This window comes from Phodopus roborovskii, unplaced genomic scaffold (genome assembly GCF_943737965.1).
Source record: "Phodopus roborovskii unplaced genomic scaffold, PHOROB, whole genome shotgun sequence".
Lineage (NCBI taxonomy): Eukaryota > Metazoa > Chordata > Mammalia > Rodentia > Cricetidae > Phodopus > Phodopus roborovskii.
Window position 1 is genome coordinate 986,868 of NW_026125059.1, and position 25,230 is coordinate 1,012,097.

The following is a 25,230-nucleotide window of genomic DNA, read 5'->3' on the forward strand; positions in this document are numbered from 1 at the left end:
ACGGGAATCCCCTCTGATGCCATGGAATAGGGTGGGCTGCCCGGAGGGCTCTAAGCAAACCAGGCTCTTTGACTCATTGTCTTGAGGGCCATAGACCACGGGTTATGGGTGCCTCACCCAGTCTGCCTTGTACTTAGATTGTAGGGAAGACCTGAGGGGCCCCTCTTCATCTTCCTAAGATAGCACCAGGCAACCTGGGAATCCCCAGTGATGGCATGGAGAAGCACCGGCTGTGCCCGCCTCTGGGTGACGGGCAGAACATGGGAGACACCCAAGAAATCATCCTGTTCCGTGGTCGCTTCTCCGCTGTCCCCACCAGCCAGGTGGGTTTGGCAGAGCTCTGCCCGGCACCCTCAGCCACCTTGAGCAAGGCCCTGAAGCTGTGGTCCCTGCTTGGATAGTTCTGTGACTGAGGAATGAAGGAAGAACTTAATGAAGTCTGAACGAACACACCAAGCTCCCAGTAGATACAGCTGCCACCTCCATGGTACAACCTGCCCATCTCCCCATCTCAGCTGAATGATGTCAGGATGGAGGTTTGCCAAAGGGACAGCATTGTGTTTACCTGTACTTGCAGGCAAACCTGCATTTAAACACAGAGCTGCTGAGCATCCCAGGGTGCTTCTGGGAAAGGAACCCTGAGTTGGATGCCCCAGGACATTCTTCGTGTGTACAGGAAGGGCATGCAGGGGCCTGGGTTCTGAACCATGAATTTTGTAGGCCTCCTCTAGAGTCCTAAGGGCATCAAGGACCCCATCTGCCATGTTTGAATCTGCACTCACTCCACTGACTGACTGCGTCACTAGTTCCCACGCTGGAGCCCTCGGGATGTTGCACAGTAACCCTGGTGAGGAAATTTATCCTGGAATCTGGGGGCCAAGGGGAACACATGCCTCAGTGAGGAAGGCAGCAGATATACCTGTCGGATGTGAGTTCTACCGTCATATGTTGCATACATGGCTCCAACCACAAGATTTGCAGGCAACAGTAGAGATCAGGGCAAGACCACAGTGGCACACCGTACAGGGCTGCTATGCTGTTCTCTTCTGGGTCAGAAAAAGCGACTGGCTGGATGCTCCGACAGGCCATCCCCACCTACACCCAGAAGCCAGACAAGGAAAATAAAGCGCCGTGTTGACCCCATGCCCACTCAGTGGTCCTCTTGTCTGCTTGCTTCCAGTGTTGCTCTGTGGTCAAGATGAGGTTCAGTTAGGGCAGAATGCTTGATCTGAGGCCTCTGGGCTAGCGAGCTTTAAAAATCAGACGTAGCCCCAGTCCCCCGGTATGTGGGCATTCTCTTCCCAAAGCTCCCAGCCCTCCCATTCTACTCCCTTTTATGAACAGCATCGAATGTGAGTCCTGGAGACCAGTCGTGCTGCCTCCTGGCCATCACGTGGCCCGGAGGACCACATACCCAGCGATGTCTGGCTTCTTTCGATAGTGTGGCCAAGGCTCATCTCCGGTGCCTTGTGCTCTAGACTCATGGCTGCTGTGTGCTTGTTGGTTCTCAGTTGCTGTTGCTGTCCGAATAAACCGAGTTGTGGTGTCTCCCCATCATTGTGCAGCCCTGACCTCATTTCCAGGCGTCAGTCAAGGTGCCGTTGAGTTCCCATGTTCATCTATGTGCACATGTGTCGCCGTTTCTTTTTGTGTTAACTGTGTTTCTCTGCTCTCTGTATGCTACGATGTCTTGACGTGTTAGGGGCCTATCAGACTCAAGGCTGCTACTTCCATGGCTGACCAGTTTCTACTGCTCAGCTTGCTTGGAGCCTACCCACCTTCATGGCTGAAGGGCCATCTGCAATAGCACTTACTCCTTACAAGACTTACGCCACAGCCAGACACAAAGGCAAAGGCAACCAGAGAGCCCTTTGTATCGCAGAGTCTGAGGAGTCCAGACTGCCTAAGGAGCCTGAGCCTTGCGCAGGGTGCTGCCACTTCCTGCCCTCGTCCCCCACCTGCTGAACCCTGTTCCCAAACAGTTGCCTGGCAGCTGAAACTCTTCTTGCTGTGGCATCAACTGGGGGAATCCCTTGTCTCCCAGGTAAACTAAGATTTAGGCACAGAGCTTTGGGATCTATCCCATGTAGATAACTCATCCTACAGTGGAAGTGACCCCACTGTGGCCATAGCTCTTGTGTCCTGGTGCTTTTCCACTAGAAACATCCGAGAGTCCGGTGTTTCATACTCTGGGCCTCCTGCCACCCATAGGAATTGAGCTCCGTTGGCACAAAGCCACTAACTGATCCTGGAATTGTCCTGACCTTTGGGAGGAAATACCTGGGGATTCCTGGTATGTGCCCATGGTGTGCACACAGGTTTTGTTTTGGTTTGTTTTACAAAAAGTACACGAGAACACTCTTGAACTCCTGCTGCTTGGTTCTAGTCTCTTCTATTTAAACTCTCCAAATGGATTTGCTGACCCACAGCTGGAAGCACACTGCCCAGGGCACAATACCAAGGGAAAGGCTGGGATTGTCAGGCACTAGGATTTGTCCTGGGATTTAGATGATTCAAAAAAACACTATCCATTCCGATGTGCTGTTTACTCTCGCTGTTTGCAGGTAGGAGTTTTCATTACTTTAATCCCTGCCTGACATTTCTTGCTATTTGCTAGCCTCATGGGTGATACACAGAATACACTATCAGCATGCCTGCATACACTTTGTTTCTGACTGCAATTGCCTGTCACCGGTACCCAGATGTTAGAGCTCTCCATTGAGTGTATCCATTTCTGAGTTAGTGTTCTCCATTGAGTGTATCCATTTCTGAGTTAGCGCTCTCCATTGAGTGTATCCATTTCTGCATCTAGCTTGTGGGGGTTCCACCCTGTGGACATGCTCCTATGCCTAGCTTCCTCTCCTTAGCCTGCTTACGATTCATCTCTTTACCATGAACAGCCAGTTTTCATGTGCTCACTGTGGGGCTTCTATACCATTTATTCATCCATTTTTCTTGCTGTGGACATTTGGGTTGTCCCAATTTGCCATTGTGTCAGAAGCACTGCTGTGAGGGGTTATGCTCTGCATACTTGCTTTCCAACCTGACATTGGAGGTAGAGGCATGTGGATGAGGAGTTCAAGGTCACTCTCAACTATATTTTGAGTTTGAGGTCAGGCTGGGCTGTGTGAGACTCTTTCTTGAATACACCAGCACTACCAACCAAAAAAACATATCTAGGGCTGGGGAGGCTGCTCAGTGAATGAAGTTAGTGTTCGCCATGTAACCATGAAGACCTGTGTTCAGATCTCCAGCACCCATGTAAAAGTTGAAACTGGTGGCAGCTACTTCTACACCCTTCAAACATCTCCTACATTCCCCTCAGGCAGGCAGGTCCCCAGGGTTTTCTGGTTGGTCAGTCTAGCCCAAACGGGCAAGCTCCAATTTCAGTGAGTAAGCATATCTCAAAAAATAAGGCGGAGAGAATAGACATCAGTGTCCTGCCCCCACAAGTAACATGTGCATGGGTACACACACACACAAATTATAATAATTAAAAACTATATTACATGTTACTATTGGGAAAATACACAAGGCTAAAGAAGACTTGAACACCATTGTTGCCAGCTGGGCCTGGCTAGCATTTCTAGCACCTTCTCTAAAACAATAGAGAGCATGTTCACTCTTTTCAAATGTGCATGGGACTCTGGCCAAGCCAGACCATGTGCTCTAGTCACACTGAAAACAAGTGTGACAAAATTCAGGCCTGGTTAGCAGTATAGTCCCTGACAAGCAAGGAATCGACTAGGACACACACCTTACATTTCAATGGAAGTGCCTCTTTCCATCAGTGACACACTGGTTACATCATTCTCTGCCACACTGGGAGACTGTTGTTTAATTTGTTCCATTCCCTCCACAGATGAAAGCCTGACCTAATCAACTTTGGACACTTGCTCTGTTGGTTCATATTCTAGAAGCTGCTCCTTGCTTACAGCAAACACTTGTGCTTCGAAAGGTTTCCATGTTGATCGGAGACATCACTACACCTCCGCCTTCTGATGGCACAACACCCCACTGCCCTTGGCACAGTCCACAAGGATAATTTAGAATGATCTAGACTGCTGCTGTGTGGCTGCCCAAGGCAGAGGGAGGGTGCTGTCCCTATGTTCACAATGTCCCCGATCCTTTGCAGAGGTCTCCTCCGTGTGTCTGCGGGACTCACTCCTAAGAAGAGCTGCTCCCCGTGACTGTCAAAGCGGATTTGTGTGTTATGCCTGCAAGTGTTGGTGTTGTGGTCCTTGATGCATCCTTTGTGCTAATCCTCGACAGGGAAGTTGGTATTTTCCCATTGCCCTTTCAACTCTGCTGCCTCAGATTTCTGTTGTGTGGTAGTTTGGGCTGCAGGATCTCCCCACTCTTGATGAGTGTTCCCACTGTCTTTGTAACATGTTGTATGACACTAAGGACACATTTCACAACCCCACTCATCAGCTCTCATGGCCTGTCATCAGCCTCAGATCTTAGACCTTATTCTGATGCTCAGATCTTCAAAGTCTCGCCACCTTCAAACCCAGGGACCCATTTACTACGATTCTTCCCTCCGGACCATGTCATGAGGATGCCGTCATACCAGTTTCCTACTTCTCTCCCAACTCTCGGTTTCTTTTCCACACACAATCCTTCCAGTTGGTCTTCCTTCATTTATTCCTGCTATTTTGGGCTTCGTGTTATTATCATCTTTCCTCTGTGGTACATCGTGCGTTTTAAAAATTAATAGACCAGAGAAAACACAAATTCCTCTTTATCTGATATAGATTGTCCATTTGTCTCAGTGTCTTTATCCTCAGCTGTTTTCTTTTCCTTGTTTACATGTCATAAGCCTGCATAACAATGCTGTTCGTGATTGGAATGTGAGTATACATGCATGTACAAGTGCATGTGTGCTTTAGAATGTATGTGTGTGCATGCAGGTCCAGGAGGAAACTATTGTCTTATAACAGCTTCTTGAGGGTCAGTGCTGCATGCATGGGTAAACACATGCATACGTGCAGTGACTCATGTACACACAGAGACATGCCTGTACATGTAGATACATATGCAACCACAGGCACAGGGAAACATGTATGCACACAACATTGCATAGTCACATGTGCATACACAGATGTGCAAGTACACACAGATACACACACACACACACAGACAGATATGTATGCATGCATTTATATACACAGGTACATATGTGCCCACACATGCACACACATGTACCCACCACAATGAGTTGTGGTAGACTATTCCTTTGGTCAGTGTCAAACATCTCTTGTTCCTTGTGAGAAATGTTACCCTTCCCCCAGTGATGTGGATTTTCTCTTTGTTTCTGGACTTTTCCTTGCCTAGCTACACAGATGGGAGCAGTGGGCCAATTACTTAATGTTTGTTGAAAAAGGAAATAGAAGTCTCTGACTCAGCTGGGTCAGGATTGGGAATGCAGGTGTCATGAATTCATGCCATTCCAGACCCTTGTCTGGTATGGTGGGATAAGACAGAAGGCTTACATGATCTCTCTGAGGGTGGTGAGAGACCCAGGGTTTTGAGGCCCTGAAGACAAGAGGCCAATGATACCAGGTCTTAAAGTGGCATCACCACGCTGGAAGCCAAGCACAGAGGCTGAGGGAAGTGAAGATAAGCTGGACTTCTTGGGCTGGGGACAAGGGTAGGACAGGGCAGATGGATTTGCTCATACCCAGAAGCAAAGGAGACCAAAAGAGACAGCAGGGCTGAAGTAAAGGCACCGTTCTGAGGGAGGGACATTGTCAGGAATAGAACCCTAGGAAAAACCAAACAGATATGACATGCAAAGGCCCAGGGACAGCCACGGTAGACAGCTTGCCGTGCTCTGAAATTGGCAGGAGGTCTGGATTTTACCCCTGAAATGATAAGGAAGCCTGAGAAATGGCAGTCGCGAGCAGGTTTGTGTCCTGATGGGGTGAAGGCCAGCAGTGAGTGAGTAAGTGGTCATCTGCTGCCTTGGGTGCGGATTGAGAAGGGGTCAACACAGGATCCAACCTAAGCCTTGATGAGGCTCAACGGAAGCGGTGTGGGCCTTGAGGAGGCCCAAGAATCCTGGGGAGTCTTAAGTGAGCAGTAACGTGAGTGGTGGGAGGCAGCTCCCAGCCAGCAGTGACCAAACACTTCACATAGGCTGGTGAGCAAGCAGAGGTTTATCTCAACCTGGAAGTGTACAAAGAAGGGACTTGAGAGGCGCCATCCTTCTCCCTTCCAACTCCCGCTGCCTCGGGGTCTTCCTCTGGCTTCCCTCTCCATCCCTCCAGGACACCGTTGTTCTTAGTGTTGAGACAAAAAAAATATGGATGATGGTGTTGGGGCAGCGCAGGGTGATTTGAAGTGGCAGAACGGAGGTCCTGGCAAGAGAGGAGAGCAGATGCAGCAGCTGGACTGTAGCCTAGGAGACCATGATCCAGCCTCCCGGTACAGGGCGCAGGCTTCCCCAGAGTGACAGAAGTTGAGGTCTCCACACACTTTTGTTGTGGCGCAGAAACAGAGGAGAACCTTGAGTCTGGTCTGCTGAGTAAGGGCGAGGCTCCCTGCTCCGGCCACTACCCACTCTCCATCACACACGCACCTCAGCACCCCTGAGCCCTCATCTGCTCCCAGCCGCCTCCAGATCCATCATCTACCCGAAGACGAAGCTGTTGCACCCATCTGAACCCACGTGAGCCTTATCTGTGCTCACGTGTGCACAGAACTCACCTGTGTTTATCCATGTTCACACCCACCTGTGTTCACTCTACCCTACCCCCCCCCACACACGCGCACACACACGTACACTAGAAACGCCTCCTCAGGCAGGTCTGCACATGGGAAGCTTGCTCAGGACATCCAGAGAAAAGGAAGAGGCCATCTGGTGCTGTGCCCTACCCCCTAATGTCACCTGTATACCCACATGCAGAATGTATACCCCCAGCGTAGTCTGTCTCACCCGGGCAGGTGTTCACTGGGGTGCCCCTCTGAGGCTCAATCTCTGTAATCCTTCCCTTGCTCCCCTGTGGGGTCCCCAAGGCCCATGAGCACCCACACTCCTGCAGCACAAACCTCTGCTCTACCCTGTGGCTCCTCCACACTCGCTGGCCCAGCGAGGGTCACAAGTGCCAGCTCCATCCCACTCTCATGGCGGGTGGTGCCTCTTAGATGGAGGCAGCACCTTCGCCCACCCTCTCACTGTGCAGCCCGAGCACATATCCCCAACTCCAACTGTCCCTCCTTCTTGCTCCATGGCTGGGCTGGTGTGATGACAGAAACTCACCTGTTCACTCCAGGGGTTCTGGGGTCTGGCCCTCCAGCAGTCCAGGGCTGCCTATGTGGCTGATAGCTGCAGGCTCACCTGAGAGGAAAGGGGGACATTGCAGGACCAGGAAATGGAGCAGCTTCAGCTTCTCTGCCTTGTCTGTCCAGATGGAGGCTGAGTCCTCTCAGGATAAGCATGAGGCCCAGCCCTTGGCCAAAGGCTGAGCACTCATGACAACAGCACATCCGGTCTTTGAGCCCCAAGCAAACGCCTTAGTGTGGGTTCACACTTTACTTCTAAATAAGGTGGGGTCACCCGTGGACACCCCAGGCTATTCCTGGTTCATCTTTTGGGTAAAGGGACTGACAAGGAGGAAACACATATGTGTGTGTGCGTGTGCACGCGCGTGTATATACACCACACACACACACACACACACACACACACACACACACACACACACACGGAACTAGCTACTGTCTATTCTAGAATCCCAAGAGCAGCAATCCTGGTACCTTGGTCCTCAGGACGGCGGACATGTCCTCCGTCTCCAGGAAATAGAGCCTCATTATGTGACCCAGGAGGCTCTATAGATCCAGGTCTGCCTGGCTTTGCTGTCTCCACCATGAAGGGCATTGGGGGCCGGGCATTCTCATGGAGGAAGGAATTCAGCTTCAGCACATGTGCTGAAGAAGAAGACATCAGCTGGGGCCCAGCCTTGCCAGTAAGGATGAGGCAGGGCAGGGCGGGCTCCACTCACTCTGTATGGCTGACTCGCAGGCCTGGCTCACCAGCTGGAAGATGGTGGCAAGGGACTGTGGCTCTCCCTGGAAGGAGGACATAGCTTTAGGACCCATGGCAGGCGCCACTAGGGAGCCCCAACCTCCAGATTATGGCCACCGCTCACCTTCTCTCCTCGTTCACCTTTGGATCCTGGGAGACCCTGTAGCAGGGGGTAAAGGAAAAAAGCTATCAGCATAGGGACAAGGAGCTGCAGGCATGGCAGCATGCAGCAAGCTTGACTCAGCACGAGCTGATGTGTGCCAAGGCCACAACCCAGCTACCAAGGTGCAGGAACGCATGCCCTCAGCTCCAGCCCAGAGCGAGCAAGTGAAGCTGGACATCCACAGCAGGAACAGCCAGCAGTGATCTGCACAAAGAACCTATCCCCAGCTGTACATTTTGTGCTGGGGAGTACAGGCAGAGGTTCCCAACAGCCGAAACACTGCCTAGAGAGCAGACCCTCCCTTGGCCCAGAGGCCGGCCTGAGCCAAGAATTCCTGCTCATCATCCAGCTTCTTCCTCCAGGTCATGCCCACACTACAGAGCCCACTTAAGGGGCCCTGAGCTGCTGGAACCCTACCCCTCTTGACTTAAGACTAAGGTGGCCTCCCAGGGAGCTGGATCCCCAAATGTCAACGTCTGCCTCCTTCCAACTCTGTGCCCCCATGGAAGCCACAAGAAGCTCAGAACAGGCAGATCTTCAATCAGGGAGCCCCCAAACCCATGCTTATACCATCTCTGTCACTTGGCTGCCTTGCTGGAAGGTAGGAGGTACTTACCGTGGGCCCCACAGCCCCTGGGGGCCCTCGTTCCCCGCTGCTGCCTCTGGCGCCTGCCAAACCCTGGAACCCCTGAAAAAAAAAAAAAAAAAATGCAGATACCAGAGTTTGAGCCCCAGGGAGTCTATTCCCTTTCCCAGATCTGTCTTGATAGCAGGGTCCCATTGTCCCACAAGGTTGACCCTGGCTGCTCTCAGGTCTTGCTCTCCTCCTCAGAGTGCTCCAGTCCTGTTCCCAAACTGATGTCTATAACAGACCATTAATCTTCATCCAGCACCCAGGACAAACCCTACCTATGCTCAGGACTCAGTACAGGCACTCCACCCCTCCCTCACTCAGCATCCAGGGTAGACCACCCACCCCTCACCCAGTTGTCCATTAGTGCTTATTCTGTACTGAAACGACCCCTGATAGGCTCTGGGTGCTCTGGCAGAAACACAATGGGCTTCCCCCAACCCCAGAGAGCATCCTTGCAGCATATCCTGCTAAGTCTCGTCTGCTGGCCTGAGCTGCCCTCTCAAAGGTTCATTGGGTACAGAGTTCCCAATTGGAGAAGCTCCGGCTTCCTGCAGGGTCCCAGCTGCTGGAAAGTCTGACAGTGGGAACGGTCCCCATTGCCAGTCTAGCCACCCACCCCTACCAGGCCCAATCAGGAGTCCTAGCTCCCCTGCCCTGTACAGGAGGAGGTAGGTATGGTTGGGCCTGTACAGAGCTTATTTCCACAGGAATCTGCTCCAGGAGTAAGGGCTTTTTCTGGGGTTAAGTTGGGGTGCTCCCAGAATCAGACACTCAGATGCCAGCAGAGCCCTGTGGAGAGCTGCAGCAGGAGCAAGTCCTCCTTCAAAGTGGTCTGGATAGCGGTGGGTATGGTCTGGACAGCGGTGGGTGTGATCTGGACAGCGGTGGGTGTCCAGTGCCTTTCTCTCAAACTAGCTGTCCAGCTCCAGGGAGCCTTGGGGATTCTGGGCAGAGCCTACCCTGGGGCCAGGTGGTCCAGGTAGGCCAGCAGGTCCCTCTAGTCCTCTCATTCCCTGATGGGCAGAAGAGGGGGAAACTGAGATGGAGGCTTATATCAATCCTTGCCCTTTACGGTGCCCACCTGACAGCCCCTGATAATACTCTTCTCACTGGCCTTTCTCTCCTACCGGCTTGATGCCCTCTGGGTCCAGGCCAGTACTGTCCCAGGAAGGTGGCCCACCCTAAGAAGGTGGGATGTATAATTGCCCCAGCTCTGATTACATCTGCCCTTCATCCCACCCCAGGTGATGCTATTTATCCTTAGTGTGGGCTGGCATAGCTTTCTTTCTAGCCAGGCCTTAAGGAGTAAGGGAAATGAAGCCTCGGGTGGAGGAGAAAGCCTCTCTACTTCCCGACTTCCCACAGCCTCTGTCTCCAAGTCTACCTGGGCCCACTCTGTCTCACCCATCCCCTCCCGGGCCTGGAGCCAGTACCTTCGGTCCCTGTAGGCCAGCTTTCCCGGGGAGGCCCTGCTGGCCAGAGAGGCCCTGGAAGGGAACAGAGATAGTTCACCAGGCAGGGGCCAACATCGTCTGCAGAGGAGGGTCCTACCCGAATCCTTTCCCTGCCATCACCTGCAAACCTGGGGGTCCATGATCTCCCTTCTCTCCTTTGATTCCTGGGGGACCCTGGAGGGGAAGAGGGACTGAGAGGCGGGGGAGAGAGACAAAGCAGAAGAAGATGGATATGGGGGAGCACCTACCATGGGTCCCTGGACTGTGCGGCCCTGGGTCCCTGGTGAACCCTGCTGACCTCCAGGCCCTTCGGGTCCTGTCTGTCCAGGTGGTCCTGGTTCTCCCTGGAGGCAGGAGAAGCACTGGGAGAACAGACGCCTTTGCCCCCTGTCCCTTCCTATTCTCTACTGGCCCTCAGCACTGTCCACCACCCTGTGGTTTTCATACTGGGCCATTAATGGGGGACGTCATTCTGTAAATATGTTTCTCTTATTGGTTAATGAATAAAGCACTGTTGGCCAATAGGAAAGCGAGATAGGCGGGACTAGGAGACTAGGAGGATTCCAGAAGAGGTAGGAGGAGGTTCAACATGTAGGACCAAGAGAGTAGAACTGCGGACCCTCTCTCTGGTAAGATAAGACCATGTGGAAATATTGGTTAATATTTAAGACAGAGCTAGCCAATAAGAAATGCTAGTAGCAGGCCAACAGCTTTATGTCTAATATAGCGTCTCTGCGTGTTATTTGGGGCTGGCACGGCTTTGGGACCAGGCTGGCTGGAAAACATGCTCATAACAGGCCATGAACACCTTCACTGGAGAACAAAGTTTCTCTTGTGCCTACCCTGAGCAGGCCCTGATGGGACCCTGTCTTCAGGGTGCAATCAGCCCCTGGGCACCTACCCAGAGCCACAAACAAGCCAAAATGGAGTCAGGGTTTGAAGCTATCCCCTCTGCTCCACTCCAGTTTCTCTATTCTGCTCTGGATCCACAGAGGCTTGGAGAGGAAACATGCACATCCATCACCAAGAGGAGAGAAGGAACTTAGTGGGCTGTTACATGGGAGCAAAGGGGTATCTCCTTAAGCTCTGACACCCAAAGGCCAGACTCAGTTCTGATAGATATCCAAGCTCTAAGGGACAGGTGCCACCAGAGATATTTAAACTGAGATTGAGATTAGGGGGAACGCTTCTCCTCCTCCTTCTTTTTAATTAAGCAGATCAGTGTTCCAAACATGATACAGCAAACTGCTCAGTCTTATTAATGTACAACTATGAATAAAACACCAGCATGGAGATCACTGCCACATACTAGACAGTGACGAGGACCACAACCATGCTGGCTCCTTAGTGAAGCCAGGGTACTCAGCATGTGGGGAAACAGCGAAATTAACAATGAGTAGCTTCAAGAAGAAAAAACTGCTTGATCACATCCATAACCACTGGACAAATGGTACGTTTCATTTAATGTCTGTTTGATCTGTGTTTTCTAATTTCAAATTAATATTGAAGGAATTTTGTCATCACATGGAAATGAATATCTGTCTCCGTGTCTGGATCATCGCTGCATTTAATGAATTACTATTTAGCCAAGACATCTGTACTACCACATGACACCTTCTGACAGAGTTCTGAACTTGAACTACTCGCCAACACCACCAGGCAATAAAAAGAAACCAGAGTCATAAACATTGGACAGGAGAAGGAAAAGTAACTACACAGGTAATCTCATGTGAATCTGAAAAACACGGATACAAAATACATCACAAAGAAGACAAATAAGAACCCTGGATACAAAAATAACCCTCAGGGAAGGAGCCTGTACGTAAACCACAAGAAAAGCTGAATGAGAACTAAGATCAGCACTTTCGCTAGCAGCAAAAGATCGTTATTTAGGCATGGACCTGAACCCTTCAACACACAGGAAGCCATGCTCCTGGAAGCAAACTCTAGAAGTACCATTTCTTCCTAAGTACAGCTATAACCTGAACTTGGTTACAGTGAAAACACCAGCTACATTTCCCAGTCTAAGGACAAGTGAGTTCTACAGTCCACAGTGAATAAGCAAAGAGAACCAGCTGTAGTGGGATATTCCCTTTGTCTCCTTCTGTGGCACTGGCCACACCCATTGGGGGTGGAGCCAGGGGCGGAAGTGACCTGTGGAATTTTCAGAAGACACCTCAGCTAGCAAAGCAAGTTCCAGGCTAGTCCAGGCTCCATAGTGAGACCATCTCACAAACAAACATTTTTTACCCACCAGGCTGCCTAACATCAGCCAGTTATCCAGGGGTAGCCTGGAGAGCAGGAGGCTCACCATGGGAGGGCAGGTCCAAGGAAGATAACTGACAATGTGCGTAAATGGACACAGGCATCCATCCCTGAGGATGCCCGGACTCCTGCAGAGTGTGCCCTTATACCCATTCCACCTCGAAAGGATGGCTAATATCTACGCATGTCCACAGTACAAAGACCGCAGCCAGCTCTGTCTGAGTTCACACAATCCTTCCCAAGAGGCACTGTGCCAGGGTCAGGCAGGGCAGGGTCCAGTTTTACAGACACCCTGGGAGGCTGAGAGAGGGTGGCATTGTGGTCTACCAGTCTAGAATCACCCAAGAACGGCACCTTGCAGGCCACTGTGGGGGTGGTACTGCTACTGAAGTACACTGCCATCCACTTCACACTCATCAGACCAAGGCCCTCATCCCAACACGCCCGGTAGACCTTATAGAGCCACACCCTGCCCTGGGTAACGAGACCGATTCTCCCACTCCTAGCCAGAGGGGGAAAACTCATCCTGCAGTGGACTGTCATATCATCTGTTTTATCTGTCAGGATACAGCAAAATCTGTCATTTCCACAGCCAGACTATGTATGCTAAGACTAGCAGGATCCCTGATAAGGGTAAGAACAGAGCACACACAAACAACTTTCCTAGAGTCGCCTGATTTTGTCTGTACAACATGCATGCTGCCTGACCCTGGGGTTATCTCTGCTGCTTTAATACTGAGCAGTGTTATGAACCCAGAGTCATATGGAGGGCAAAATGCTGTCCCCAAGTAAGCCTTAATAAACTCAGTTTACTCATCAAGATCACCTTCAACGAGTCATTCTCCGGGCTATCGGTGCCACCTCAGTATGAATTTTACATCTCCAAAAAATTGACTTATATCCAGCCATACTCTGACATACCCACAAACCTCTGCAGAGTCAGACCCTCTCTCCAACATACCCATAGACCCTGTAGATGGCACCAGTTCAGAGGCTAACTGTGTTTGAAGCCACTTTCAGTCTCTTGTGTGCTGTGGGTGGAGGAGTTAGCAAGTGTCTATGGAGGGGAATTGAAGAGAGAGTCAAAGAGCTAGGACCCACCCACTGAACTCCCAATCCTCAGTTTCCCCTCCTGCGCCATGTGGGTGACCCTGTCTATGAGAGTAGGTGAAGAATAGATATCCACTAAATACTGGGCACAGGACCAGTTGTCCAGCAGGTGATAGAGGAGCCCAGAATAGCCCCTGTTTCTCTATGATGGGGAGCCCTTCCACCCGGTACGGAATACCATGCAACTTTCTCACTGTGCTCTGAATGCGGGGCCCTCCCACTGCAGGTCAGATCAGGTACACTGCTCCTGTACTTCACAAGACCTACCTTGGGCCCCGGGTGTCCCTGCTGTCCTGGAGTGCCATTCCTTCCAGGGAGGCCCTGTAAGATACAGACAGGACTCAGAACCAGCCCCATCATAATCCTGAGTCCCACTCAGCCTCCTCCAGTCCTGGACTCCTAACTGTGTGGCTGGGAGAGAAAGCAATCTCCAAGATCAACAGTGTCCTTACTGCCCTCCCCATCACTGCTGGGCACCCTCTGGATTAAGGCAGATCTGAGGTCACACCCTGGGTCCACACCAGGTGGAAAGTAAGTGCTCAAGACAGGAGTCCTGCGACCACTGACTCTGGAAGTATCGCTAGTGGCCCAGAAGCCATGGGCGTGCAGAGAAAGGGCCGGAAGAGGTACGAAGATCCTCTGAAGATAGAGGATAGAGAGTTTATGGTGCAGGCTAACTCTTTCCAGTACCCAGGGCAGAGCTGCCTGTAAGACTATGGCTCACAGATTGCCACGTCATAGCCCACCAACCACCACCAGCACAGTCAACCAGTGAGACCTGGACTCATTACATCAGGAACATCAGTGAAACATCTTCCCACAGACAGTGGATATATGTAAGAGAGAAAAGCTTAACCAGTGTACGGGGGGCTGACCAGACTGATGGCCATAGGAGAAACCTAAGGAAGCCTGTCTTCCGTGTAGCATGGCTTGGGAGGGCTGCTGGTGGGTTTGGTTTCCTGAAAGCTGGTGTGAGGGGCATTATGTCAACCACTCTATCTCCACCAATGGCAGCAGAAGTCCCTGGTCACCTCCCGGGAAGAAGACACTCGACTCACCGGAGGGCCTTGGGGCCCTGGTGGCCCAGGGGTCTCAGATGAGCAGATGCAGGAGGAGGAAGGGAAGGCTGGGCATGTCTCTCCATCCCTCTGGAAGAAAAGAAATCACTTGTTCAATGGACCCTTGGGCTCTGGATCTCATCAGTTCTTAAGACTCGGCATGGCCAAAGGACACCTGACTCTAGAAGCCTCTGGTCATCACCAGAAGCAGGTCAGGTCAGAGTAAAGGCAGCTAAGTCCTGCGCATATGGCAGGCTCTGTGTGTCCCCTCCTGGATACACACATGGACCCTGTACCTCCTTTTCCCTGTTCTCCTCCCAGGCTCTTAGCATGGCCAAGTTCAGTATGGGTTCTTAAGGGACTAGTGAGGATAGCTGCTAAGTCGCCAGCTCCTGGGATGGCCCCACAGCCTCCCTGCATGAGCGTCTCCCTGGGCAGATAGGGAAGGGAGGCAGCGTCTCCTTAGAGCTGGCCAGGGACTTCTAACTGACACATGGCTGCTATTGGTAGAAATGGATGCCCTACACATGTCCCAGTGCATGGCAGCTGCTTTAACTGTAGAAGAGGCTTCTTGGCCTTCCCACAAATGCCTGTGGGACTTTCCGATTCAGGCTCCTGGTCACCTCATCCAGATAGTCTGCTTTCATCTCTGCCAGCATGGTGTAGACAGGCAGTCTACCCAGAGTCTGTGACCCTTAATGGCATTCTCAAAGGACCAAGGTACAGTATGCAGGACCTTGTTGCTACCTACCAATGCAGGGAGTTCACAGCATCTGTCCTTGTCCGCCCAGGTGTCACTGCACACGATTTGCAACATTTGGAGCTGGAACTGTGAAGAAGGGGAAAAGTCAGGCCCCACAGGCAGAGCCCACCCATCCTATGAGGCAAGGCCCAGACTCACCGTGGCTGAGCTGCTCCGTGGTCCCCTGGCCTTGGCTAGCCTCCCTAGTGTGATGAACCCAGCTGTTGGTGGGCTGCCAGCATCCCCAATAGGCCGCTCAGCCACCTTCCGACAGTCCACGTAAAGTCTGACCTTGGAATGGCCCACAGCCACATGTACCTGTAGAAGCCATAGTGAGTCTTCCATCCCAGACCATGTTTAAACAGATTAAAGCCCCCCCCCCACCGCACAGAGGGTCTGGGGTCAGATCCCAGCACATCGGACCTGGGGTCAGATCCCAACTCCACTCTGGGGCCACAGCTTCCCCAGGGGAAGCCACTGAAGGAGCCTCCCAAAGAGAAGAATTTGCTCTATGACCCAATCAGAACAGAGGAGCACCAGGGTCAAAGGTCCTAGATGGACCAATGCTTGACTCCCAGGGGAGATAACCACATGCACGGAAGGCCAGGCCAGAGGGTCGGGGCCTGCAGGGCTCAGGTAGACAGTTCCCAGGACCTTGTGGAAGCTTCCGAAGAAAATCTTCTTTGCATCCTGCAGGTCAAAGGTGACCTCCTGCAAGGTTTCCCTGGGATCATGGTTGAAGTAAGTTAGAGACTTCCTGCCAGCTGCCAGGGAAGATAGTGAACAGATGAGAACAATAAGCTGGAAGAGGGCGGCAGTGACTGAACCAAGGATCTACCCAAGGCCCAAGTAGGGCCTCCATAATGCAAAGACATGGTGATATCTAGGGTATCTGCTCTCACTGAGGATGGTCTTCCATGACTCGTTGCCTGGGGGAAACCCACAGCTTGGCCAGGGGGTTGGCACCCTTATGTGCCATGAGGTTAAGAAAATAAGCAGGGACCCAATCCTTCCCAGCTGCCAAGGGTGACCCGATGGGGCCCACAGTCACCATCCAGCAGAACCCCGACGATGGGCTGGGAGTCCTCAGCCATCATCTGCCACAGCGCAAAGGCTTCTCGGGGTGTCTCGGGGAGTAGGCGCACAAGGAAGACGATGGTGTGTTCTGGTGGCAGAGCTGCTGGGTAGATGTCACTGGAGAGACAAAGGATGGAGCAGATTTCAGGGGACTGAGCTGAGGTCTTCCTGCCTCAGTTCCTCCATAATGAACCCGGGAGCGTATCAGAGCATCCCCCCCACCCCAAAACTTTTAGTGTTCAACAAAAAGTGCAGAAGACCCTGGGCCAACAGACCCTCTGCTCCCCAAAGCCAGGCCAAGGCTACAATGAAGGTCACTGTGCAAGGCCTGCTCAGACCCTTATGTTCAGTGGCACTGTAGGTGAGGGGCCTGACTAGAGCAGTCCTGGGGTCAGGAGCTGCTCCCATTGCGTATGTGTGCTGAGGTATCTGAGTAGGCGATGGGAGGGTCCATGCCTGTGCTGATCCAGGCTACCTAAGGGCAGAATAAGGGCAAAACATGGAGTCTTGAGCCACAATCTTTTAGCTCTTTCTTCTTAGACACAGGAACTCACTACATAGCCGGGACTGGCATTAGACTCACAGTCATCCTTTCTCAGCCTCCTGAGTTCTAGGATTCCAGGTACCACACACAGAACAACTCTATAGTCCTCTAAACACAATGATCAGAGGGCCTCGCGTGCTCCTTCCTCGGGCAGACTCTTTATTCCACCACAAGAAAGGATCCCTCTGCTCCCAGCAGCTATGGGGTAGGGGCCACTTGAGCTAGGTGGGCACTCTGAGGAAGTTACATATCTGTCCCACCCTGTTTTGGAGCCCCAGAAGGGCAGAGAGAGAGAGAGAGAGAGAGAGGAGAGGGAGGGAGGGAGGGAGGATGGAGAGAGGGAGGGAAAGAGGGAGGATGGAGAGAGAGAGAGAGAGAGAGAGAGAGAGAGAGAGAGAGGAGAGGGAGGGAGGGAGGATGGAGAGAGGGAGGGAAAGAGGGAGGATGGAGAGAGAGAGAGAGAGAGAGAGAGGAGAGGGAGGGAGGGAGGGACGGAGGATGGAGAGAGGGAGGGAGAGAGGGAGAGAGAGAGGGAGAGTTCCAAGAAAAGTCACTCATTTGAGGAGAGGAAATCACTACCGAGAATGTGGGCAGCTTTAATTCAGGCTTTGTGGTCAGAGTAGACACAGGGACAGCGGGCAGCAAAGATAAAGGGGGAAGGAAGAGGCTTGTGAAGGAAACCAAGAGACAGTCATTAAGATGAGGGACCGCCAAATATGCCAAGCCTACATGAGGACCAGGGACTCTAAACAGCAAGGTCAAGCACAAAGTACGCGTGGCAATGGCCATGCCTGCCTCAAAGAACACTTCTCACAGGAAAATGTAAAAATAGATCATGCAGATAGAAAAGCTTTCAACATCACTGTCACTGAGGGAAAGTTAAAAAAAAAAAAAAAAAAAGTGAGAAACCAGTTTGCTGTCAGGAACATAAAACCTATTTAGTGTTGGTGGAGCGAGGAGAACCTTGAACAGTGTTGGGACTATAAATTAGTATATGGGAAACAGGATGGAGAGGCCTCAAAAAACAAAATAAGAATCAGCCAACATGTCCATTAAATGTTTTAGTGAGAAACGAGAAACAGAGCCAGGCTCTGAGGACCAAGTGGTGTGTATACACACCTCAGGGTAGGAATCGTAGAGGGTAATGTGTGGGAAAGCTATTGAGATGTAGTAAAGTCTAGGAAAGGAAAATCATGAAGAACCAGAGTGTGTGTGTGTGTGTGTGTGTGTGTGTAGAGAGAGAGAGAGAGGACAGCTGCAGACCATCACCAGCAATGGTTTTACAGTAACAAAATAGTAAATGTCGGAAGAGATCACTGTGTTTGCCATTAACCAACCCACGCATAGAGAAAAAGATGGTGATCCAGTGTGGGTCTCAGCTGAGTGGACAGGAAGGGCATTGCCAACCTCTTCTGCATGCACCTGCCCCAAGTTTCTAGCTGTTCTCGTGGAAGGGCATGAACAAGGACAAGATCCCTAGCTTGCTGCCTGCAGCTGGGCCCCAGACTGCTATGAGAGCCCACAGGGCCATGCTCTCTCTGTCCACTCGTGGCCTCCTTCCTTGCTCGTGGGGGTGTGTGGTAGTGGTGTGAAGACCGGGGCTTTTAGTGCTCCTTCCATACTTCTGTGAGGCTTTATTTCTATTTTTGCTACATGCCCAGGTCTCAGTTCTTTCGGTGTGTGGGAAGTGAGCCTGCTCAGTCATACGATGTGCATCCAAGTTCAGGTTAATGACTTATGCACGAGATAAACAGGGATTAGTGTCTACCACACACCAGGGGCCTCATGTGCCTTCTCTTGGCTTCTTGAAAAGCACCCACTTCTCACAAACCTAGGATGCTGGTAAATTTGCCCTTCAGGCTGCAAAGCAGATACGCAGCCACTCAGAGGAAACAATGCCATGTCTTATATGCAGAATTTTGTGACTGTGAATTGATCCCTGAGCTACCCAGGGAAAAGACCCATGTATGGCTTCAAGTCATGCTGGGCACAGAGCCTAACCCCACACACAAGACTTCATTAATCTGTCAGAAGAGAACTTTAGGAGTACATGGGCTGAAGCTATCCAGTCTATGGTCTGGTTGACATGGTGTCAGAGGCTAGTGAGCTTGGGGCCAGGGTCACGGCAGAGCCACAGGGTGTGTGGCAGGCTCCATATTAACTCTTCCCACCCCATTTTGCACAAACTCTTCTTGTACTTGAGGCTCCCTTGGCCCCTCTCACCTGGCTCGCCGCATCAGTTGAGCCTCCTTGAAGACTGTGAAGGTGGGGGCCATGCCCAAGGCTGAGGGCTCCATAGCCACACCTCGGATAGAGGCATACTCCTTTGCCACAAGACCAAAGGCCACCATCAGGTCAAACCCTGGTGGAACAGAGGATGGTGACTAGGGACAGTCAGGGAAGAGGGAGGGACGGGGGCAATGATTCCACTTGGAGAGGGTGACAGGATGTAGAAGAGAGGGCCTAAAATGATGGCCTGGGATGGGGTCACCAGAACGGTGAGAAGCTGGAGCAGGGCCTCGGGGGTGGCCATGGGCCCAGCACTACCTTAGACTCTAGTCCCTTTCTATCCAGGCGGACACCTGTCCCAGGTCACTCTTCCTCTTCCTCAATTCCAGCTCTGACACTGGGAAAATTGCTCACTCAAATGCTCGAGCTTGGAAAGCCATATACAGGACACAGTGGAACCCCTGACATTCAGACCCAGCCATCTGCCCCATACTCTCCTACCAAGCAGCACCCACACTCTGCCCCAGCCCAGCTCCAAGTTTGTTCTCTTAAAGGAAGACCTTGCTGAATTCCCCTCTAGCAAGCACAGACGCTTCAAGCAGCCCCTTTTGCTCCTTGCAGCCTGAGGACTCTCCATGGTCCAGATCCCAGCTGCTGGCATACAAGTCATTGGGATGATCAGTATCATGGTGGGTCCTCCAAGTTCCAGCTCCTTTTACAGCATTAATTGGCACAAATCAGAGAGTGAAATCACATATGTGTTTGGTGTTTAACTGTGCACCACCATGCTCAGGGGTGCAGAGGTCAGCCTTTCTGAGCCTAATTCAAGGAAGCAGCTATGCCTTCCCATCTGCCCACTGGCCCTGCATTTCATGGGCCCCACCGTTCACCGATCCCACCACTCACCATCCCTGCCAGCTTCAGGACAGTGGCAGCCCCAGACTGAATCTTACTGGGATGCAGGTGAGAAATAACCTTCATACCACAGAGCCTACCTGTCCACTCTGCACTTTAAAGACCTTCCCCTGCTGGATAGAACCCCTGATGTGCCTCATGCTAAGTGTCTGCTCTCTGCCCCCCCCCCCCGCATAGTACATATGAGAACTCCAGGCTTTGCATGACTTGCCCCAGATGCCTGGCAGCAGGGAGCCCTAGGGACTAGCCAGCTCTGCCTCTCTGCCCTGCACATGCCAATACTAACTCTGGATGAAGCAGGAGTCGAACTTCCCTGACAGCCTTGTGGGTTACCTGAGAAGGTTCAGGCCTTGGCCTGCAGCACCCTGTGGTTGATCCTGGGTCACGAATATTCTGCCCCAACCTTGGTAGAGTCAAGAAAAGGAGAGCAGGCAAACAACGACAGAGCCCGGCTGACACAGATACACAGGACCTACCTGAGAGGGAATTGTCCGGGTGCAGGGCTGGGCAGGCTGCTGAGAGGACATGGAGAGTGTGGTGAGTCAGATCGAAGTGAGCTCTACTTCCAGAAGGGCCACTTCACGGGCAGTTTCAGGCCTCCGGTGAGCACAGGCCGACCTGCGCGTGCACGCCCCCTCTCCCTCTCTTTGGCAACGCCACCTGTAGCCTCAGAGCCTCAGTTCCTCTCACTGCCACGTCAGGATCTCACTGAGTAAGCAGGTACCCCTGCCTGTACACCCGGGGCCAAAACCAAGCTTCCGCTGGAGACTGTGCCCAAAGAGTTATGGGCCCAAAGCGAGCCCCAGGCACCAGTTGGAACAGCACAGGCCTGGAGGCAGGGATACAGGCTGTGGCAAGAATCAAGGCAGCTGAAGTCACAGTCGGAGCTCCAGGCATAGCGGTCATCCACCGGGCAGTGAGAAACCAGTCACCACAGACAACTGGTACCTGTCACTGCTTTGGTGGCCTACCGAGCCTCTCCTCGCAGTCTCTCTCTGCCTACCTTTCCCAGAATTCTCCTCGTCTCCTAGTCCCGCCTATCCTCCTGCCTCTATTGGCCAAATGGTGTTTTGTTCATCAACCAGTAAGAGATACATATGCACAGAAGGGCATCCCCCATCAAACTGGGCTATAACTGGATGGTCCAGGATGGGGCGCTTTAGCTGAGGCAGTGGGCTTCATGGACTCTGAAGGCCCTATGCCCTAGCAATGATGGCTCTCAGGTGATTCCTCTCAGCTGAGCCCGGCCTTGTGGGTTGGAGGATACCAGAGGCCTGATTATGTTCTGTGGCGTCAAAGGCGGGTCTCTCCTGGGCAGAGATCGCCATCCTCTCTAGCCATTTCCCAGTTACTCTGATCCAGCCTGTTATATTTTGGGTACCCTTCTCTCCATGGCCTCTCCACAGTCTGTTGAGCCTGGAGCCTCACTGGCTCTGATGTCCACTGGCTTCTGAGGTCTCACCGAGTCTAGTATCTGGCCTAGTCTGGGGTCTGACCAGATCTGAGGTCTGACTAGGTCTGGCATCCAGCTGGGCCTTGAGTCTGGCTTGAGTCTGGGGTTTAATATGAGCTGCAGTCTTGGTACCTACTAACCTGTGCGGTATGTGGCAGACACTGCTACACTCTCTCCTGCCCCATAGACAGCTGAGACCAGGACCCTGTACTTGGTGGCAGACAGCAGGTCAGGAAGTACCACACGGCTCCTGGTGCCTGGCACAGAGATCTGTGGGGGAAGGAGGCCTCTGAGCCTTCCCTCTTAGATTGCCTTTTCCTTTTAAGGCAATACTTTCCCTCCCCTGCCCACCTTTCCCTCCATAAAGAAGCTGCTACCCTTAATAGGTAGATAAAATCAGCACCTAAACCCCTGGGTGACTCACCAATTTCTCTGGCCCAGAGCCTGAGGCCAGTGCATAGTTGACCCGGTAATGTAAGACATGGCCACTTGGTGGTGTCCAGCTGACCTGCAGGCTGTTGGGGGTCTCCGAGGACAAGACCAGGTTGGATGGGGGGCTCCTGCTTGCTGAAGCTATCCGGTGGCACAGACAATGTGGAATTCAAGGTTCTCCAGAATGGAGGTGCCCCAGCCAGAAAGCCAGCCAGCCATCCCAGCATCACACCATCGTCTTATGCTCTGCCCTGCCCAACACTAACAATGCCCCTCCTTGGACCTCAGTCACCCCAAGAGCCTGTACCCTTTGTGGGATCGGATGCATCGGTCTAGCCCAGGGTCTCAGGGGCTTGGGGAGCCTGCTTGCCATGGGAGTATGAGGTCCTGGGCATGTGGATCCAGGAAGGTCTGGGTGCCCTCTGCTCCTGCCCCAAACCCATCTGAGTGGAGGAAAGGCCACCTACAGGGGATGTAGCGGAGGGACACAGGGTCGCTGTGAGTGCCGTCCCTGTAGTAGGCAAGGATGGTGATCTCATATTCCACATGACTCATCAGGCCAGGTAAGACGGCTGTGTCAAGGGTCCCTGGGACAGAGATCTAGAGAAAGGAGGGTCCAGGGGTCCACCTGGATCATAGGGAACCTTGCCTCAAGAGGCAGGCTCACAGGCTATGGGTAGACAGGTATTCCCAAGACACAGGACTTGGATGGAAACACAGAATCTAAGCCCCACTTGGCCTTGGGGTCTGGGGCCATAGGAATGTCTCTGAAAGGTCATGTGCCCTCTGCCCCCTTACCTCGTGGGCCTTGCCCTCTCCCAAGGGCATCCACTTGATTTGATAAACAAGTACACCAGACAAGGCAGTGGCCACCCATGACAGCTTGACTGCATCTCCGGGGAGCTCCATCACGGACAGCTGGCTGGGGCTGGGAGCTTTCTCTGGAAGACGGGGTGTAGTAATGGAGTATAGAGTACTGACCTGAGCTGTTGCTTTCAGATGAGCGTCAGTCATATCGAGGAGTGTCCCTGGACCCTCTTCTCTCTGCAGACCTTCTATCACGTCTGCCCAGACACTTGTTCCTACATGGTCTGGCACAGCCAGGACAGACACCCATCATAGGCTCTTCAGCAGGACATAAGGACACAGTCCAGCTCCACCCCAGCCTTGACTCACTTGTGGTCACATGACCAGTCAGCGTGGAGGAGCCACCCCCGAAGTAAAAACAGGTGACTCGGACGGTGTACTTGGTAGAGGAGGAAAGGGTGCCCAGGGTGGCTGAGGTAGTATTCCCAGGAACCTGAGCCTGTGGGAGGTATACAGACAGAGCAGTCAGGCACCTGAGCCCCTGGCAGGATGGGGCCCACAGGCTGGCCTGTGACTCCCAAAGTAAAATATGATCAGCTGTGGATACCCAGAATGGCCCAGGAGTGGAGATTCGTCTCTTCCTGCCTCACCTTTTAACCCCGCAAGCCATTCTGCCTCTAAGTCTGGTGTGGCCTCAGTCTCAACATGACATCGCCATGCATGTACGTGTGCGTATGTGTATGTGTCTTTGCTTCAGGTTTTCCCCCAATTCCTGCCAGACACAGCCCCCTTGAGGGCTGGGACATTATTAATACTCTGTCCCTCGCAGCAAACGTCTCAAAGGTCGTGTGAAAGGAGGCTAAACAGATATGGACTGAAGGTGTGCTTAAGGAAGAAGAATAAGAACCTAACGATGCTAGGCTCCCAGTGCCTGTGTGAATGCTAAGTCTACCTAGGATTCTGGGTCCCCCAGGAGGCCCTTGGGACTTTGGGGCCCCTGCTCTTACCTGCCCAGAGTGGCTGCCATCACTAGAGACATAGCTGACCTTGACCAGGCGCACAGGCCTCTGGGCTTCCCAGGACACGCAGGCTGAGTTGTAGCTCACATCTGAGAAACTCAGGTGTCTTGGGGGCCCCAGGGCAGCTGCAGAACATAACGAGGTCTCAGGAGCTGGCATCCCTACACTTGGGACTGGGGAAAGGGTAGGAAGCACTAAGACTGAGGAGCATATGGGACTCCAGAGTTATCTGTGGTCTCCTACCCTGGAGTGAGCTGAAAAGCAGAGCCAGGTATCGGCTATGTGAACACGTGGCCTGGGAAGATACTCACTGGTCCTGGCATTGATGCTCCGGACCTCGCTGGCTTCTGGTCCCCGAAGGCTCTGCACTGAAACCTCATAGTCCTGGCCTGGCTCCAGGCCATCCAGCAGTACCTCAGGCTGCCCCACGTGTACCTGGCAGGGGCATGGCAACACGTGTCTCAGCACCAAGTTCTCCCATCTGCCCCACCGGACTCCCTTTCCCCATCTCTTACCTCTCTCCTCTGCTCCTCACTGGGGGAGGCAGCCAGCAAGTACCGCACCAAGTACTGAGTGGCCCCAGCAGAGGGCTGCCAGGTGAGGTGGAGGGTTCTGGGAGTCACTGAAGCTAGGGTCAGTGCTCCAGGTGGAGGCAGGGGTGCTGAGGAGAGGAAGACCATCAGGGGAACTCTTGGGAGTGGGGCGCATGCAGAACTCATAAACATAAACAAAAGAACCCCCTTTCTTTTTCTTTTTTTTAATGTTTATTTATTATGTATATAGTGTTCTGCTTGTATGTATCTCTGCAGACCAGAAGAGGGCACCAGATGTCATTATAGATGGTTGTGAGCCACCGTGTGGTTGCTGGGAATGGAACTCAGGAACCAACTCAGGACCTCTGGAAGAGCAGCCAGTGCTCTTAACCTCTGAGCCCCTTTTTCTGACGTTAAGGCTTTCGGTGGGTAGGGTTATACAGATGGGGCCCAGTCAGGTAGATAACCACCAATCAGAGCACAGGATTCTAAGTCACTTGTCTCACATGTCAGCGGGCTGTGTTTTTCAGCTCACAATTCTGGGGGAGCCAAGTAATCCCGCTGGCCTAAAGCAATTTGCTGCAAAGGTAGTGAGGAATGTTTCCCTTTGTAACCCTGTCATATCCTGGCACTCGCTATGTAGAAGACCAAGCTGGCATTGAACTTAGAGATCCACCTGTCTCTGCTCCTCCAGTTCTGGGGATTAAAAGTGTGTGCTGCCATAGCCGGCAAAGTCCTGAGTATACTGTCAGCCATCCATTGTTCC

General features: G+C 52.4%; 1 protein-coding gene across 1 annotated transcript in view; it reads right to left on the bottom strand.

Annotated features, from left to right (window-relative positions):
* Positions 1 to 6,143: 6,143 nt before the first annotated feature.
* The window catches only part of Col20a1 (collagen type XX alpha 1 chain), a 31,197-nt gene continuing 12,110 nt past the window's right edge, over positions 6,144 to 25,230 (bottom strand). The window contains exons 11-36 of the mRNA XM_051184642.1: positions 24,447 to 24,592; positions 24,243 to 24,366; positions 23,920 to 24,056; positions 23,282 to 23,411; positions 22,904 to 23,046; positions 22,573 to 22,705; positions 22,098 to 22,246; positions 21,814 to 21,943; positions 20,697 to 20,735; positions 19,300 to 19,438; positions 16,507 to 16,649; positions 16,110 to 16,219; positions 15,615 to 15,773; positions 15,465 to 15,542; positions 14,714 to 14,803; positions 13,923 to 13,976; positions 10,529 to 10,624; positions 10,401 to 10,454; positions 10,260 to 10,313; positions 9,786 to 9,839; positions 8,809 to 8,880; positions 8,154 to 8,189; positions 8,007 to 8,073; positions 7,762 to 7,932; positions 7,265 to 7,342; positions 6,144 to 6,284 (exon numbers count right to left, since the gene is read on the bottom strand). Coding sequence (XP_051040599.1) covers positions 7,269 to 7,342; positions 7,762 to 7,932; positions 8,007 to 8,073; positions 8,154 to 8,189; positions 8,809 to 8,880; positions 9,786 to 9,839; positions 10,260 to 10,313; positions 10,401 to 10,454; positions 10,529 to 10,624; positions 13,923 to 13,976; positions 14,714 to 14,803; positions 15,465 to 15,542; positions 15,615 to 15,773; positions 16,110 to 16,219; positions 16,507 to 16,649; positions 19,300 to 19,438; positions 20,697 to 20,735; positions 21,814 to 21,943; positions 22,098 to 22,246; positions 22,573 to 22,705; positions 22,904 to 23,046; positions 23,282 to 23,411; positions 23,920 to 24,056; positions 24,243 to 24,366; positions 24,447 to 24,592 — 2,582 coding nt within the window. The 3' untranslated portion in view covers positions 6,144 to 6,284; positions 7,265 to 7,268. The remainder of the gene's footprint in view (positions 6,285 to 7,264; positions 7,343 to 7,761; positions 7,933 to 8,006; positions 8,074 to 8,153; positions 8,190 to 8,808; positions 8,881 to 9,785; positions 9,840 to 10,259; positions 10,314 to 10,400; positions 10,455 to 10,528; positions 10,625 to 13,922; positions 13,977 to 14,713; positions 14,804 to 15,464; positions 15,543 to 15,614; positions 15,774 to 16,109; positions 16,220 to 16,506; positions 16,650 to 19,299; positions 19,439 to 20,696; positions 20,736 to 21,813; positions 21,944 to 22,097; positions 22,247 to 22,572; positions 22,706 to 22,903; positions 23,047 to 23,281; positions 23,412 to 23,919; positions 24,057 to 24,242; positions 24,367 to 24,446; positions 24,593 to 25,230) is intronic.